Here is a 15,898-nt window from a genome sequence, read left to right on the forward strand (position 1 = left end):
GGGTATCAGAGTCAGAATACTTTATTATTTCCTAAGGAATTTATATTAGCACTGTCCCCTCAACCCTGCAACAAGGGTTCACCACCTCCCAGCTTTCTCATCCGCATTAGTGTCTAACCTCAAATGTGGTTCTGGAAGAATGCCCAGAATTCTCATTTGTAAACCCTGATATAAACATCCATCCATCTATGATATCTTATTATGTTATGTAATTTATATGTTTAAACCTTCCCAAATTTCCTTTGTCTTCTGAAAGATAAAAGACCTTTACAGCGTGTCTTTTATCCTGTCCTGAGCCCTATTCCCGATCCTGGTTGTTGTAAAGACCCACCTTTTAGCACATCCTAGCACACCCACTCACTTCACCAGATGCACCTTGTTTAGTTCTCTCACCTTTGATTGGGTGTGGTGCTTGTCCTTAATTGCCATGTTAGACCCCTAATTAAAGATTGTGAATTATTATGTAGTTTTAGTTTGCATTATTCTCCTGAATTAGAAGAAGGTAATAACTATTGCATTTGTTAAACTGGTTTGCATTACATTAGACTGCTGATTTATTGTGAATGAATGATATTGTTTCATGATGCATTATACTGCTGAGTTATAAGAAATACTGTTTGCAGAAAGTCATCACCTTATTTGTCTGATTAGAAGAAAACAGAACATACTGGAGTTTTCTGCCCCATCTCAGCAGGAGCAGATAAACGGGGAGCCAAGGTCGTAGCTTAGGCGCCGTGTGAGAGAAAGCATGTGAATGTTTAGGCTTTTATGATAAGGTGGGGGCACCAGAGGCTATAAGAGTTTGATCAATGCTCCACCATTTTGAGATCTGATGCTGTCTGCGTACGGTGTCCATCTCCCACTGTAAAACCCAATAAGTTAATTTTACTCAAAACTTTTGGTGAAACTGATTACATAAAATATTTTAAGTAACTAAAACTTAAAAATAAAAGTTAAATAAACACACTTTATTTATTAGCTTTAGATAAATATTTTTAAGTACCATTGACAAATGTTTTTATGTTATATCCACATTTTTGGTTTAGTACTCTCTACTTGATATTTTGAGTTTCAAGTACAAATCTAGCTCAAGTAACTTTAAGGAATTAATTTTTAGTTTCAAAATGTTAACCATTTTAAGCTAATACAACTCAAAAATTTAAAAAACAAATGCTTGTAATATCCAAATCTACTGTGTTTTGAATTTGATATAAAAAAAGTGCCCAAAATAATTACACTTGTAAAAACATAAGACAGAAAACATAAATTCAAGTTACAAATTTATTGAGTTACTTTAACACATAGCCTTTCTAACAAAAACCCCAAAGACATAAATCCACCACATTTTATAGGGAATAATGTCGGAAATTTTGGCACAAGGTTACAATATTAGAAATAAAGAAATTCACAACATGTTTTAAGAGTATTCAAATTTGATTAACACATGAGTATGGCCTGTTTATTAAAAAACAAACAAAAGGAAAAGAAAATCCTGCATTATTAGGTGGGAAAACCGAATGAAAGTAATAGTATAGTATAGTGCAGCTAATACACTGAAATATAATTGGTAACCTTTTTAATATGCCAATACTGTGGTTATGCAAAATGCACATTTGTAGAGTGCAATCACAGTCTCAACAACAAAGCAATAAAACATTAAATAGAAAAATACTTCTTTAGAGACATAAAACAAAGTGTTATAAACCTCCTTAGCGCCTTATGTCAGTTATGAGTAGTTCAGGAGGAACGTTCCTTACGTGACATTCAAGATCCCACCTAGAAGCCAGAAATGTAGTGAGATTGTCCTTCATTTTCTCTATAGATTTACAGTTATCTGACTAAAAACACAATCAAAATCAACTAAAACACAAGTGATGATGGGGGAAAAAAATAAATTAATAAAATAAAATCACCCCTTTTACTTTGTATGTGGCTTTTAGATAATGAAGTATGAAACAGAGTCTGCAAAGATTTCTTTATTCTATTCTCTCTTTTTAAAAAAAACAAACTTATCCAGACTTGGAAACATGATAAACTGAATTACTTGCTTTAACAGGCACTTGAGGGCTGTGTAGGAACCCTGGACATTATTCTGCTGCCAAAAGATCATTTTTAAGACTCAGCACTTTGGGCTTCAACTTCCCACCCTCCAGACCCATCAAAACGTTCTGAATGAAGTCAAAAATGTTGGCCAAACATTTTGGGTAGCTTAGGTGCAGGGCGTAGGTGAGTCCAAATATCACTAGAAATGCATCAGCCAGGGTGGTGAAAACAATGATCATGTTACCCTCGACCAAAACTGCAGTCTTCTCAGGGCAGAAGAATGTTGCATCGCTGGAATTGGCTCTGATCAGGAGTCGTCCAAGTGGCACTTCACTAATATCTGGTCTATCAGAATGCATCATCTACAGAAAACAAAATTACTTCATGTTAGTGCATTCCTATTTCTCTTAGTTTCATCTATACAAGTCACATTTCTGGATTATTACTAGCTCAGAAATCAATTGTTTGAACAACAAAAAAGCCACAACACACCAAAGATTTGAAAAAACAAACTGACAAAAATAGTACTTTTAGTAAAGCAAAGTCATACCTCTTCGTAGCAATAACAACAGAAAGTCAATAGGAGTTATATATTTTTTTCATTTGTACAGTGATGTATAGTTGGGCTAGGAACATTATAGAAGGTCTACGCACATTAAAAACATGTAGTGTTTCCATTATGTGACATGGACACTGTTGTAGACAGATCCAAGCATGGAGATGCTTCTCAAACTCTCAAAGTGTCATAATGTTTTGAGAAATCTAAACAAGGATGCTACTAAGATATTGTTCACAACTTTGTCCAAAACTTACATCCCATGTTTTGATGAAGGTAGAGGTGTCTTCGTACAAATAGGCAGAGAGGGCATGAAGCACACCAGCACTTTGGGCATGGATATCAGCTTGTTCCTACATCACAAGAAAATTTTTATTTTAAATTATTGGCTAACCTAGTCAAGAATGGTAATTAAAATTGGAAAAATTGATCAAATTAAATAAAGCTCAAAAACAAGACAAAAACCCACTAACCTGGAGATTATAGCTTCTGAAGAGCTGAGACAGGACATCAGACACGTTCCCTGTGCAAACAGCTTTCTTTCTGAATAAGCTCTGGAGCCGGGGAGCATGTTGGTCCAGCACAGCATAAAAGTGGTTCTTCAGGTGGAGGTTTGTAATCCTGTGGAATTCTGCACAGATCTGAACACACAGGATACATTTGTGTTTACAAGTTTCAATTAGTCTATAAATCTTTGCAAAATACATCAAAATCCTTACACTCCAAAGGCATAATTTGTTCAGACAGGCCAGATAACAGGAGTTGATATAAAATACACCTTGTTAGATACATCTATATACATTCTTACCTGGGACTGGGATTTCAGAGTAGGCCAGCAATCCAGGATCTGACCTACTGGTAGGTCATCATTGATGATCTCTTTGCATTGCAAGGCCAAAGTTGTGTGCATCAGCTTTGTAATCAGGATTCTTTTCACTTTTCTCGACTTCATCTACAATCTGTAGTCTTAGCTGGTCAAGGTAAACAGCATCTTCACCCCTGAAAATTTACTTCTGCCCTGGCATGGACATAACAGTAAAACACAGAAGACAAGACAGACTACACAGAGAACAGAAAAGACACACAACCAAGGAGACACAGATGAAACATAACCAGCCCAGAACTCAACTAAACCTTAACTAATAATAACAACAATACAAGAACTTCACCTCATTTCAATATAACATAAGAAAGCAAAACTACAAAATAAACTCAAAATGCTGCGTCACAGACCCAGCCCCTGACAGATAAAAAACTAAGTCTTTCACTAATGAACACTGGGCATCAGAATAAAATAAAACGAAAAAATAACTGTTTGGTAAATATATTATTGATGGATTCACCCTTAAGCTAACCTAAAATAGACCAGGCACAACAATTTTACAGTTCAGAAGATTCTACATTTCAACTTGGTATACATAACTATTTGCAATGTAAACCAAGTTCTACCGCGTAATTATGTAATGATTATTCACTGCTTTTGTAAGTATGTCCTGTGCCTACAATTTTGCTGCCCCAGTTTTAATATGTACAACTCCAGAGAACTAAACGTAAGTTTTAAGTTCCACCAGTTAGCAAATGGGTTAGCCAAAGTCAATATCCATGTATGCGCTAAGTGTGAAGCAGCGCAGCAGTGCATATTGATTCAACAATTTAACCACAAGGCAGTTTATAATCTGCAAATCCAGAAACGCCTTCTAAAGACTTCTTTTAAAATAGTAAGAGATTAGAAAAGTTATTAACACATTATTAGTCCCAGCCTCTGCTCGGACTAATAATGTGTTATACTAAATATGAGCGTATTAGCATAATTCATGCAAAACACTTTGGGGCCAAGCCAACATGGATAAAACGACGCATGCATGTAATTCTTAAATGCCTGCTAGAGTTGTACATTTATGACGATAAAAACCCATATTACAACGGAGAACTATAGTTTCAGAAAAATAAAACTTACCACAAAAGCGCTCCTGAAGATGCTGCAAAGGCGGTAAATGCAGCTAGCCAAGTGCAGAGCGTTAGCTGTTCCAGTTCAAAAGTCCGTAACATACCATAGCATGCCCTCCTTTATCCAGCGTCAAAGGCAATGCCGCAAAAAACCCGTTGACAAATGTTTTTATTTCTGTTCGGATATTAACGTTCCACAAGTTTCTTTCGGGGTAATGAGCGGGCATTCGCACTCAAAGCGAGGAATCCAAGATGGTTGCCAGCACTTCATAAAGAAACAGGTGGCGCACGTAGGTACGTACGTAGGCACGTAAGTGACGTCAGTGTTAAAACTCAAATTATTTGAGGGCAATGCCAGAAACTAATCAATATATTCAAGTACTGATAACTTGAAAAAACAAACTTGTTCAAACTACTCAAAAGATAAAGGTGTATGAACTTATAACAGGTTTTTAAGTAGTTGGAACTCATTTCATTTATCAAACTATTACTATTCGGTCTTACAGTGCGTGTGATCATTAAAATCATCGTTTGACTCAACCCGGCCGGACCAGTGTTGTTATTGTGGTTTTTCCTCTTGTCTCCATCCCCAATATTTGAATCCGTAACAACTCACCTGTCACGTGTTTTATAAGGACTGCATTCACTTTTGGCTCACTCTTTCTTCACTCCCACACTGGGCGGCAGTGGAGGTGAGGTTCTGTTTGGGTTTTTGATTTCATGCGTTGTTTAAGGTAATGAGTAACTTAAATCTGTTTTCTTTCAGCGCTGGCAATTCATGTGTCTTTCCTTATTGATTTTGAGAATAAAAGGAGAAGCCTATGAGTGATGACTGCTTATTCACATTCTAATCGGATGAGCCCATGATGATGACTACTTAAACTCTGAGCCTTCCTTCCTTCATAACACTGAATCTGCCAGGGGGTTTCTTCATGTTAAAAGGAAGTTTTTCCTTCCCACTGTTGCCACAGTGCTTGCCCATAGGGGGTTATAGGATTTTTGGGTTTTTGTATGGTCTACCTTACAATATGAAGTGCCTTGATGTGTCTGTTGTGAATTGGCGCTGTATAAATAAAATTGAAAATTTTCTGTTCTATCCTCTCAGCTACAGCCTTGGTGCTGTTAAAGGGTGTTGTGCAGCTGTTGTGTGGATCAATACTGAAATATCGATTCTAAGAGATATTTATGTTCTAGGTCTGATCCTCATATTAAAATATCGATGTTTTAGTAACGTTGGGGTAAATTGTTAGTTTATGATTTACGGGACACAGTGGAAAGTGTCTAAACGATTGGTAGGAACTACTTTCTTCCTCCGTCTGTCAGTAATATGCAAAATATAAACTGTATAAATGCATCGCTGCTACGTGCTCCTTCACTCAGTTCATGATAGTAAGCGGAGTCACGCGTGAAGCAAAAGTGCTGATGTTTAAAAAAAAAAGGGACAATCCCCGCATCCTGTAAACGACAGATTCTCATTGTTCAAACTTTACCGTGGGTCGTATGCTGGGTGTCATTAAAACATACACATACAGCAGTAAAACAGCCACTGTAGGCTTTAAAAATAAAAATACAAGTCAAAATATTTCATACATGAGACAGAGGCTAGATAACGTGTATCTATAAGTGCCATCGTCGTCGATGCTGGAGGAGGGGCTACAGCGGATCTTCCGCTGTAGGCTGCTGCTACCGGTCTGAGCAGGTTGGTACTCCTCTGCAACCTGGTGAAAACGGTCTCTCGGAGGACGTTCTAGTCTTGGATCACAGCTTCTGTTTTTTGTTTTTTAAACTGAACGGATTTGTTCTTTTGTTGTTTTCCTTCTTCGGAGTTTCTTATCTGGTTGCGGAGGCGCCTGACCGGGCTACCTGAAGATGGTGTGGCATGCTGGCGCTGGTGTGATCTGGCTCCAAGGCGAGCCGGTCGACAAGGGGAAAGTTCAGCTCCACCTCGGGACAGCGGGAGATAAACTCGACAGTGGTGTGAGAACGGAGCGGAGAACTTACACCTGAAGCCCAAAAACAATGAACAGGTGAGTTTTTATTTCTTTATTCAGCGCAATGGCACCAACGCCAAATCCCCGAAAATCCCACGTTGACTTCCTGGCATTTGTATCTGCTCCAACTTCTTATAACAGCCTTCATCCTTTACCATCACACATGCTCTACACGTGTCTGTGGATGACCTTGGTGACGCTGTGGGCTCTATTCCGTGCTTCCTCTGGTAGTGGACGGACGTCGATTTGAAGAAGCAGCGGCTTCATTTTGTGAGGGAGGGTTAACGTGTTGCGCTTTTCATGTGGCTGCTGTGAACTGCGTGATGTTTCTCTCCACTTTAAACTGTGGGAGATGTGCTGTATCAGCTCAGCTGCTTCTTCTCGCGGTAATGAAGCTGAATTACAGTCGGCTTGTGCGCGTAAAGTGAACTTCTTGACTCTGGGAACACAGTTTCAGATATAATAGCGACCTTTCCTTATGTTCATGTGACCATCTCATGCTGGTATCTCATAGTTTAAATCGTGTAGTGTCAGTCAACATTTTATCCGTTGGGTAAAAACTGCACCCCTGGCTTTAAGAACCGATCAGCAGCAGCAGAGGGCGTCAGTGACCAGCTTTGGTTTCAAGTCAGTTGAGCTTCGCTGTTTCTTTTATATATTTGTACGCGCAGCCTGCCCACAGTTGAGAAAAAAGGAAGTACTGAAGTTACACTGTGTGCAGGGCTCTACGTGTATTCACTTGGTGGAGCAATAAACGAACAAACAGTGCATGCAGTTTTAAGTCTCGGAGCTGTAATATGCAGCTGTCACTGTAGAAGAGCAACGAGCAGCAAATGATAAGCATGTGAGAGCGTTATGATCAGAGTACTGCTACACAAACAAACAGCATCACCTGAAGTATAGCAGATTTACACTCAGCGTCCAGTATGTTAGGATCACCAAGCTCACACCGAGTCAGTCTAACTCAGAGGTCCTGCAGCTCATTTAATCCTGACTGATAAGGGTTCAGCAGGATCGCTGCTTATTATAACTGCTGCGGTCATTTTAAAAGCCAGCGAGGATTACTCGCACCAGGGTCTGTGTCCTGATTTTAAATTATTTTGAACTTCGATCTTTAGATCCTCTGCCTGTCCCCACCCTGACAAAGAGAGTGGGGACAGGCAGATGTTGAAACAGATGCTACTAAAATTGGCCTATGTGCTTGTGTTGTAGTCACAGACTATATTAAATTTAGTCACAGAGTGAGGTAAAGAAGGAAAATAAAAACTACATAAGCTGCCCGGTTATTCTGTACTTTTTTGCTGGGGGGTCTTTGTGAGGGATTTCCTTCCTCCTCTCGCCCGTCCTCACTGAGTCACGTGACATTAGGAAAACAACAACTGGAGGAAGGAAATCCCTGCAGAGATACATGTCCTTACAGAGTTTACAGAGCAAAGTAAACCACTGATCCTGTCACATTAGTATAGATTCGCTACCAGTACTGGGGTTGTATGTGCCATCTATATTTGGATCGATCCGCCCACCACTACCAAACAGCAGGCCGACCGTTGGGCGACCTGCAGAAATGTCGTCGCTTGTAGTTTTCTTCTCCCTCCCGATGTTGGTGGCTTCTGCGTTGAAAGGTGAGTTTCTTGTGTTTTGAGGTAACATGAACTGACAGGCTGCCAAAAGAAATGACTCATCCATCAAGGATGTAAACAGTGAAACTACACACTGCAGCATTTTCACGCTTCCGGGAATGCAAACAGCTGCTGCAGCTCGCCTGATACCGTAGATGGAAGAAAATGTGAGCGAGTTCAGAAAGAATGTGGCAACAAAAAGAATGGATGTGATACTAACATGGTGCCAGGCAGTGGCGGTCCGGTTTGGCTGTGTCAGGATTTCTTAAACAACATCTAAGCCAAAAACACAAACTAGTGGTGTGTGACACTGCAAATCTTGATGAACACAGTGACAGTATTGCAAATTTACTAAAGTGTTTCTATATTTTACAGTTTTCCAAACTACTCCACTCTGTATTAGATGTAATTTGTTCTCGATATCGTTTATTTTAAAATGTCCATTTAAAATTGTGCAGGTTTTAAAAAATAAATCTAATGTATATCATTATACTTTAAGCTACCAAGCAGTATGCAAGTGAGTACATTTTCTCCAGCTGCAACATTAAAGGAAGGAACTCATTATTAACAACACGGTGTACATTTACATGTACATTTCTCCTGCTTTGCAGTAAAAGCCTCTGCTTAACGTCCGAGTTTAATTACTGACAAACACACTTGCAGCAGGTCGTGAAGAGGATTCCTCTCTGGTCTTGAGGTTTGTCAGTGCAGATTCACTGCTGGGGTTTGTTGCAACACTCATAACTGAAGAACAGTTCACAGAGTAAAATGCAAGTTCGTTTATAGAGACATGAGTATCATGTCGGAGAGCTGCAGGTATCCATTACTTTGAGTAATCCACTGATGTGTTTTAGACTTCCTCTGCTCAGTACTTCCTCGCTGTCCACAGATTTCCAACACGTGCAGTATAACATGCTATTAATGTTTGGGTTTTTTCTCCTCTTTGTTTTTCATTCATACAGAGGTTTGTGTGAGGCCTGGACAAGCTGCCACTCTTCAGTGTTGGGGTCCCAGAGATGCACACATCACCCTGCTGGAGTGGAGCAGACCGGAGCTCATCTCACAGGGTTATGTGTTCTTCTTCCAAGACCAGCGCTCGTACGAGAACTACCAGCACGAGTCCTTCAAAGGCCGAGTGCAGCTGAGAGACTCATCCATGAAAGACGGAGATGTTACTGTGATTCTGAGAAACGTCAGCATCAGCGATACAGGAACATACGATTGTCAGATTACAACCAGCAGCACCAGAAATGGCGAGAGAGTCGTCAAAGAGTTCAAACACTCCATCAACCTCACAGTCACAGAGTCTGGTGAGTCTGCAGAGGCTCAGCTTACTGCTGAAGCTCTGCACCATGTTTACAGCACGAGTGTTTATGAAAGAGTGCTATGGATATCTGAAGTGTGCCATTTCATTCCAGCTCAGATGAGTCTCTGGAGGCAGTTTTATCAATCCTTGTTTGGTGAAGGAGATTTTTGTTTTTGTGTAACTGGAAACTTAAAAACACTGCAGAAGATTTTAAATGTTTTCCCTTTGGTTTGAGGCATGAGTCTTTATACAGAAAATAAATATGATTAATTAAATAAGACATTCGCTCAGACTTTAGTTTGGCTCATAAAATCTTCATTACATGTTTGTACAGAGGCACTGTGCTTGTTTTCTATCTGATGTGTTAATATTTTGATCAAATGAGACGCTTCCTGTTTTGGTGGGTGTTGACATGTTCGATACGGACTTCCTCGCAGTTATATTTATTGGTGGTTTTTTTTTTTTTTTTTTTTTTTTGCATGCTATGGTTTGTGAGTTGTCTTTGCATGTTTATTTTCATGCTGACAAACAGCTGTAGTTGTGCGTCTGCCTCACTGAGCTCAAACAAAGGCAAAGCATGCAGCAGTTATTATTGGCCGAGAGAGAGAGCTCAAAATACTCAGTCAAGCAGCTACACTGCTCTGAGCTCTTATTGCTTATCAGTTTTTGCACGGTGAAACCAGCTGAGTGCATTTCACAAGTCCATGTGCTGGCACAAGGGACCAAGAACCAGTCAGGAGAAACTTAGGCTTCATTTTTCAGGCAGTGACACTGTGACCTGCTCTGCCCTCTTTGGATAGGCTCCACTTGTTTCTGTGACGTTATTGTATTATTTCTTAGTTCCGCTGTTTGTGTTACACTTTTAATGTGAAGCACTATTGCAGCTTTTGTTTTGAAAAGGTCATTACTTAATAAGCATATCGCAGTTTGGGAAAGAAAGTAAGTGCTGTGTGCAGTCAGTGTGACCTGACCCAGCTGAATGGTGGGCTTTTTTCTGCTTCTGTTAGCAGCTAAAGCTGATGTGAATCTTGACCACAATGATGCTAGTCAGTACTTATTAACCAAATCCTTGCAGATATTTTCATTACTTTTCTGACAACCAGCTCAATGCCAGCAGCTGCGACCTCTGCTGACTGTTAACGATGTTTTAAAGTTAAAAAAACAAAAAAAGAAATATTCTCAACATTTCTGTTGCCTTTGGATCAACTACAGCCAATCAGCAACCTTCCTGCTACCTCTTCCTCCATTAGACTAAGATAAATCATGGCATGAATAATAGAATGTTAATATGTATATAGATAGATAGATAGAGATATATAGATAGATATAAGTCGAATAAACGTACTGCAGAGGCTAACGTTAGCTACTGTCCGTCTCACATGAGCACCTGGATAGCGGTTAGACTACACGCCTTTTGAAACAGAGGATCGCAAGTTCGATTCCTGCCTGGGGCGTCTGTATCCAGTAAAGGTCCTAAGGCTAGACCTCCTATGCTAAGTAAGCCTACCGCAGACATGAGCGAGACAGATAAATATGAAGGCATGCCGGCTCGGACGTCGCCCGGATTAACAAGGTTGAGGAAAGTTGAAAAGTGGGCTACTAGAACAAGAAGGCATCGGTGGGCAAGAGACGAGAACAGGGTGTTGTTGGAATGCTACTACGCAAGTAACCCCGGCGGAAGGGGCTACATGAATAGGATGAGGGACCTATGGATTCTTCGATACCCAACATCCACAATGACGGCGAAACAACTAGTAGCTCAGTGTTCCAACATTCGAAAGAAGGGACTGCTCTCACAGCTAGAGATTGATGAGGTACAACACAAATGCTACGGCAAGGAGGAGTCAGGACGCCAGGTCAGGGGGGAGATATCATCACCCCCACCCGAGATTGGGTACATAGCCCCAAGTGCGATAGGAGAAGGATCGTTGAGTGCGAGAGGAACTGACCTGAAAAATAGGATCATGGCCAAGCTTGAAACCTGGATCCCCCGTAGCCGGTTACCAAGATTACGTGAAGTACCCTCAGAAGGTCCGCTAGATGATGTTAATGCAGCACTACCTACTATACCTACGAAGACGGCCGTAGTGATCGATGTAGCATGACAGCAATATCAGGAAGAAGGAACACGAGAAGCTGGAGAAATACCAGAGAAGAGCTCGGTGAAGGTAACGGTGGTCCCCGTGGTAATCGGAGCACTAGGTGCGGTGACTCCCAAGCTAGGCGAGTGGCTCCAGCAGATCCCGGGAACAACATCGGAGATCTCTGTCCAGAAGAGCGCAGTCCTGGGAACAGCTAAGATACTGCGCAGGACCCTCAAGCTCCCAGGCCTCTGGTAGAGGACCCGAGCTTGAAGGATAAACCGCCCTCAGGGGCGTGCTGGGTGTTTTTTTTTATATATATATATATATATATATATATATATATATATTAAAAAAATAGAGATATTTATGAAAATGGTATATATCTGTAAGTATCAGTGATTTCAGTTCAGCTGATCTCACATTAATGGTCATTAAACTCTGGATTGTTTTCACTGCAGTTGCTGTTTTTAGATCTCAGCAAACATCCTGTTGTGTCCACAGGAAGTCGTTCCTGTATGATGGTGCACGATCTTCTCTAGTGAGTAGACAAAGTGACATCTGGCAAACAGAGTTGGTACAGATTGTACAGGGATTTCTCTAAAACATGTGTTGATCCTAATTTTTGATAGTTGAGTATATAAGAAAATAACCTTGTTTAGAATCGTCCAACAATTTTGCGCCTCGTTGTTTCAGAGTGGCGTTATCAACATGTGGCTATGACAAAAGTATTTGTCACTGTGGAGGTGGATTTGAGATTTATGTGAAACTTTATTATAATTCTGGCATAAGTACAAAAAGCCTCAGCTGGCCATCCCATCACTCCTGTCGCCTTGTTTTTCTTCCTGAGCTCCTTGGTTTGCATCTCTAGTGGGAGTAAGAGGAAAGTGTTCAGGGGGAGAAATCTGTATTTGTAGCTCTTCGTGGTGATCAATGCTGCAGAAATGAATGATTGCACTTTGTTTTTGACCGCTCTATTTCCTCTTTCAGTTCAGATAAACATCACAGCTGGACAGAACGTCATTCTGCCATGTCGAGCTCCAAACATCGACAGCAATTCCAAGGCAGTTGTAGAGTGGAGCAGAGCTGACCTTGGAAAAGATTATGTTCTTTTGTATCGGGATGAGCAGCCTGATCCAGAAGAGCAGCATCCATCTTTTAAGAACCGGGTGGATCTGCAGGACAGAGAGATGAAGGATGGAGACGTGTCTTTGATTCTGAAGGGTGTCACGACTGCTGATAGAGGAACATACGAGTGTCGTGTCTTCAGGAGAAGAACAAACCGCAGGAAGAGAGCTCATCTGGAGACTGACCCTATCAGTGTCATCTACCTGAGTGTTGTTGATCCTCCAGGTGAGTGAGTAGAGTTGAGTGTGTGTGTGATCAGAGGTGAAGCTGCTTCCTGGTTGTTGATGTTTGTTTCTAAAGATGTTGTTGATGAGACTTTGTAGAAAGCAGCTGGTCTGAGTGATGTGATCAGAGTGCAGTAGATAATGTCTGACAGCAGTTTGAAGAGGAAATGGATTCTGTTCTGTTCTTCACTCATCACCTACCTGACAGCTGACACCTCACACCTGTTTCTCACCTGCAGGTCACACAGGAGTCAGCAGAGGACATGCTGGACTGGTGGCGGCTTTGTCACTCTTTGCTGTGATTGCTGCTTTGGCGATCTTTATAAAACTAAAACCTCCTCAGCCAGTTTGAAGCAAAACCGTTTGTATGTCTTTTTTTTCTGTCTGCAGATAAACCACAGTTGGCTCATTCTGACATTAACCTCCTAAGGACCGAACTCTTCCATGCATGCATTTTTAATTTCTCTTTGATATTTGGGCTGATTGGGACCTGATGCATATTTAAAAACTATTTAAAAAAGTTACCAGATGTTTTTTTTGTTTGTTTTTTTTAACCTGATTTTTGTTTCAGAGAAAAATGAGATCCACATGAGGACATTCGTTTTAAATTTCAATAGAGCAGTGGCATAATGTCCTCGTAAGTGGACATCACACCCTTGTAGAGCAAAGTTTAGTCTTTTGATCTGAATCATTTGTGCAAAAACCTTTTGCATCCCTTTAAAGAAATCATCAGGTTTTTTTTCTCAATCTTCCTTACTTTGGAAAAGTTGCGCAAAAATGTCTGACCTTGATGATGATGATGATGGGCTACAGTTACAGGCGAGAAACTGGGGGCCACACCTGTCAGCTAACAACATGAAACTGGGGCAATATTTCACACAAACAAACTTGCTGAAAACATTAAATTGAAAGACTGAAAAAAGTAATCTGAGAAGTGAGAGATCTAGAGCCATGACTGAAAAAAGTCAGATTCAAGTGAGAAGTGCATTAACACAGCAACAAATACCACGAGTATGGATCTAAACAAAAGCAGTGTGTATAAAAACAATGAGACAGTCTAATGTTTGTGAGGAAATGCTCAAACTGATTTAAGAACTGCATCAAAAGCGGTGAGAATGACTTTTCTCTCTGTTATGGATGGAGTGATGAAGAAAAACTGTAAGGCTGGTCAACGTGTCCGCTTCGCTCCGTGCTCTCGTCACAGTGGATGGTTTTGTTATGGGCATGCAGATGCTCCTTAGGTCATGTGACAGAACATCATTCAGACTATGATCCTCTGATTACTCTGAAATGTTCTGAACTGACTGATGCTGTGATTTTACACTCCATTTTTTATTATTTAGAATTGACCAAAAACACAAATATACTAATAAGAGTAGTCAGTATACCATCCAAGTATCCCTCCAAGGGGAAGTTTGTTTACTAGCACAAACCTCACCTCCTTATATCTTATTTCTTGAATGCATTCAAAATTCAGCCTACTTAATATTAGAATTACAACACCTCCTTTGAAAACCTGAGTACAAGAAGATGAATACTGATTAAATTTCCATTTCCTAAGTTTTTCATGCCCAAACTGTGGTATGTGAGATTCCTGTGGAAGGGAAACTTCTATTCCTTCTCTTTTTAATTTTGACATAATTTTACTTCTTTCAAAATGATTCCCTAATCCATTTACATTATATGATACTACTTTAGTTAACTTACGAGTAGGGCTGCCACGATTAGTCGACTATTAAAATCGTCGACAACAAATTTAATAGTCGGCAAGTCATTTGAAGCTTTGTAAGATGAGGCGCAAGAATTAGGATTTAAGAGTGTAATAACAGACTGAAACAGAAGATGGCAGCAATGCATCTACAAGGATGCCAGCTGCCGTTAAACGCCAAAGAAGAAGAAGTTGTCTCCAGTATCATAGCTTTGTCCAAATTCAGGGCCAGCATCCTTGTAGGCTGTTTACATTACAGTCACTAGAGCCGGGGGGAACACCGGACTCCCGGCAAATAGTTTTTAAACCCAGTGCGGTCTTTCGTTACTCGGGTTAATCATGATATATAAGTCACTCAGATAACTTAAAAGTGTTATTATTTGGCTTTTTTCAGTGTTTTATTTGTTCCTCAGTAAATCGGTTTGGCTGAGATTAAAGTTATAGTTTTTACACAGCTGAATAAACATCAAACAGAAAACGGATTAAACAGAAGTGTGAGATGCTCGAGAATTTACTCCAATGTCCTGTTATGTTGTAGATAGCAAGGAGCAGACGGCTGAGTTTACTGAGACAATCTGCAAATTTCATTAAAAGTTTAATAAACTATCTTGTCTTTATTTTTTAGTTAGCACACACCTTAAACACTTCAAGCTGTAAGCTAATGATAGTTAATAAGTGCAGATGCATGCTGATGCAAAAAGCTGCACGTTTTATGGCCAATGGATGCATGATCTGATTACTCGACTAACCGCAAAAATAATCGGTGACTAGTTGATTATCAAAATAATAGTTTGTAGCAGCCCTACTTATGAGACAGGATTGTACAACATTATACGATTTTAACCTCTGTACATACCAAGAAATCAAAAAGTACACCGGGGGGGATAACATGTGTAGCAAATACAACAAAGACATGCAATCATGCTGACTTCCAAAAGCATAAACGCTATATTAGCTGTAGTTGGTGAGGGAAAAGCTCCTCACTCAACTTGCGGAAGAGTACCCTCTTCGGCCCAGAGGCCAAAAGCAGAGTGGTCTGTAGAGTCCAGCTCACTATGCAGCAGCCTATTTACCCACAGCCATCCCGGTGCCTAAATGCCTGGAGACGCTCCTTGAAGCTCTGCTTTTAAAAACGTGTTTCCCAGTTTCTTCTTCGCACTAGTTCGCACTGTTTTATTTGATCCAAGAGTGTAGCCCCGTCTTTCACAACGTCTACCGATAATCCTCTCTTCACCATATCCGTAGTCGCTTCTTGCGTCACTGCTCCATCATTGCAGTACACTCTCAGCCTGGCC

General features: G+C 40.4%; 2 protein-coding genes across 2 annotated transcripts; one reads left to right on the forward strand and one right to left on the reverse strand.

Annotated features, from left to right (window-relative positions):
* Positions 1 to 1,275: 1,275 nt before the first annotated feature.
* On the reverse strand, positions 1,276 to 4,893 carry LOC106675593 (uncharacterized). Its single transcript, XM_014410532.4, has 5 exons — positions 4,557 to 4,893; positions 3,408 to 3,658; positions 3,073 to 3,240; positions 2,857 to 2,952; positions 1,276 to 2,405 (listed from the first exon to the last, which is right to left on the reverse strand). The coding sequence occupies exons 2-5, from the start codon at positions 3,549 to 3,551 to the stop codon at positions 2,088 to 2,090; spliced, it is 726 nt and encodes a 241-aa protein (XP_014266018.3). The 5' UTR covers positions 3,552 to 3,658; positions 4,557 to 4,893; the 3' UTR covers positions 1,276 to 2,087.
* Positions 4,894 to 7,855: 2,962 nt separating this feature from the next.
* LOC101479591 (uncharacterized) lies at positions 7,856 to 15,142 on the forward strand. Its single transcript, XM_004570591.6, has 4 exons — positions 7,856 to 8,159; positions 9,119 to 9,466; positions 12,534 to 12,896; positions 13,135 to 15,142. The coding sequence occupies exons 1-4, from the start codon at positions 8,102 to 8,104 to the stop codon at positions 13,245 to 13,247; spliced, it is 882 nt and encodes a 293-aa protein (XP_004570648.2). The 5' UTR covers positions 7,856 to 8,101; the 3' UTR covers positions 13,248 to 15,142.
* Positions 15,143 to 15,898: the final 756 nt, after the last annotated feature.

Source organism: Maylandia zebra, unplaced genomic scaffold, assembly GCF_041146795.1.
Source record: "Maylandia zebra isolate NMK-2024a unplaced genomic scaffold, Mzebra_GT3a scaffold02, whole genome shotgun sequence".
Taxonomy (NCBI): domain Eukaryota; kingdom Metazoa; phylum Chordata; class Actinopteri; order Cichliformes; family Cichlidae; genus Maylandia; species Maylandia zebra.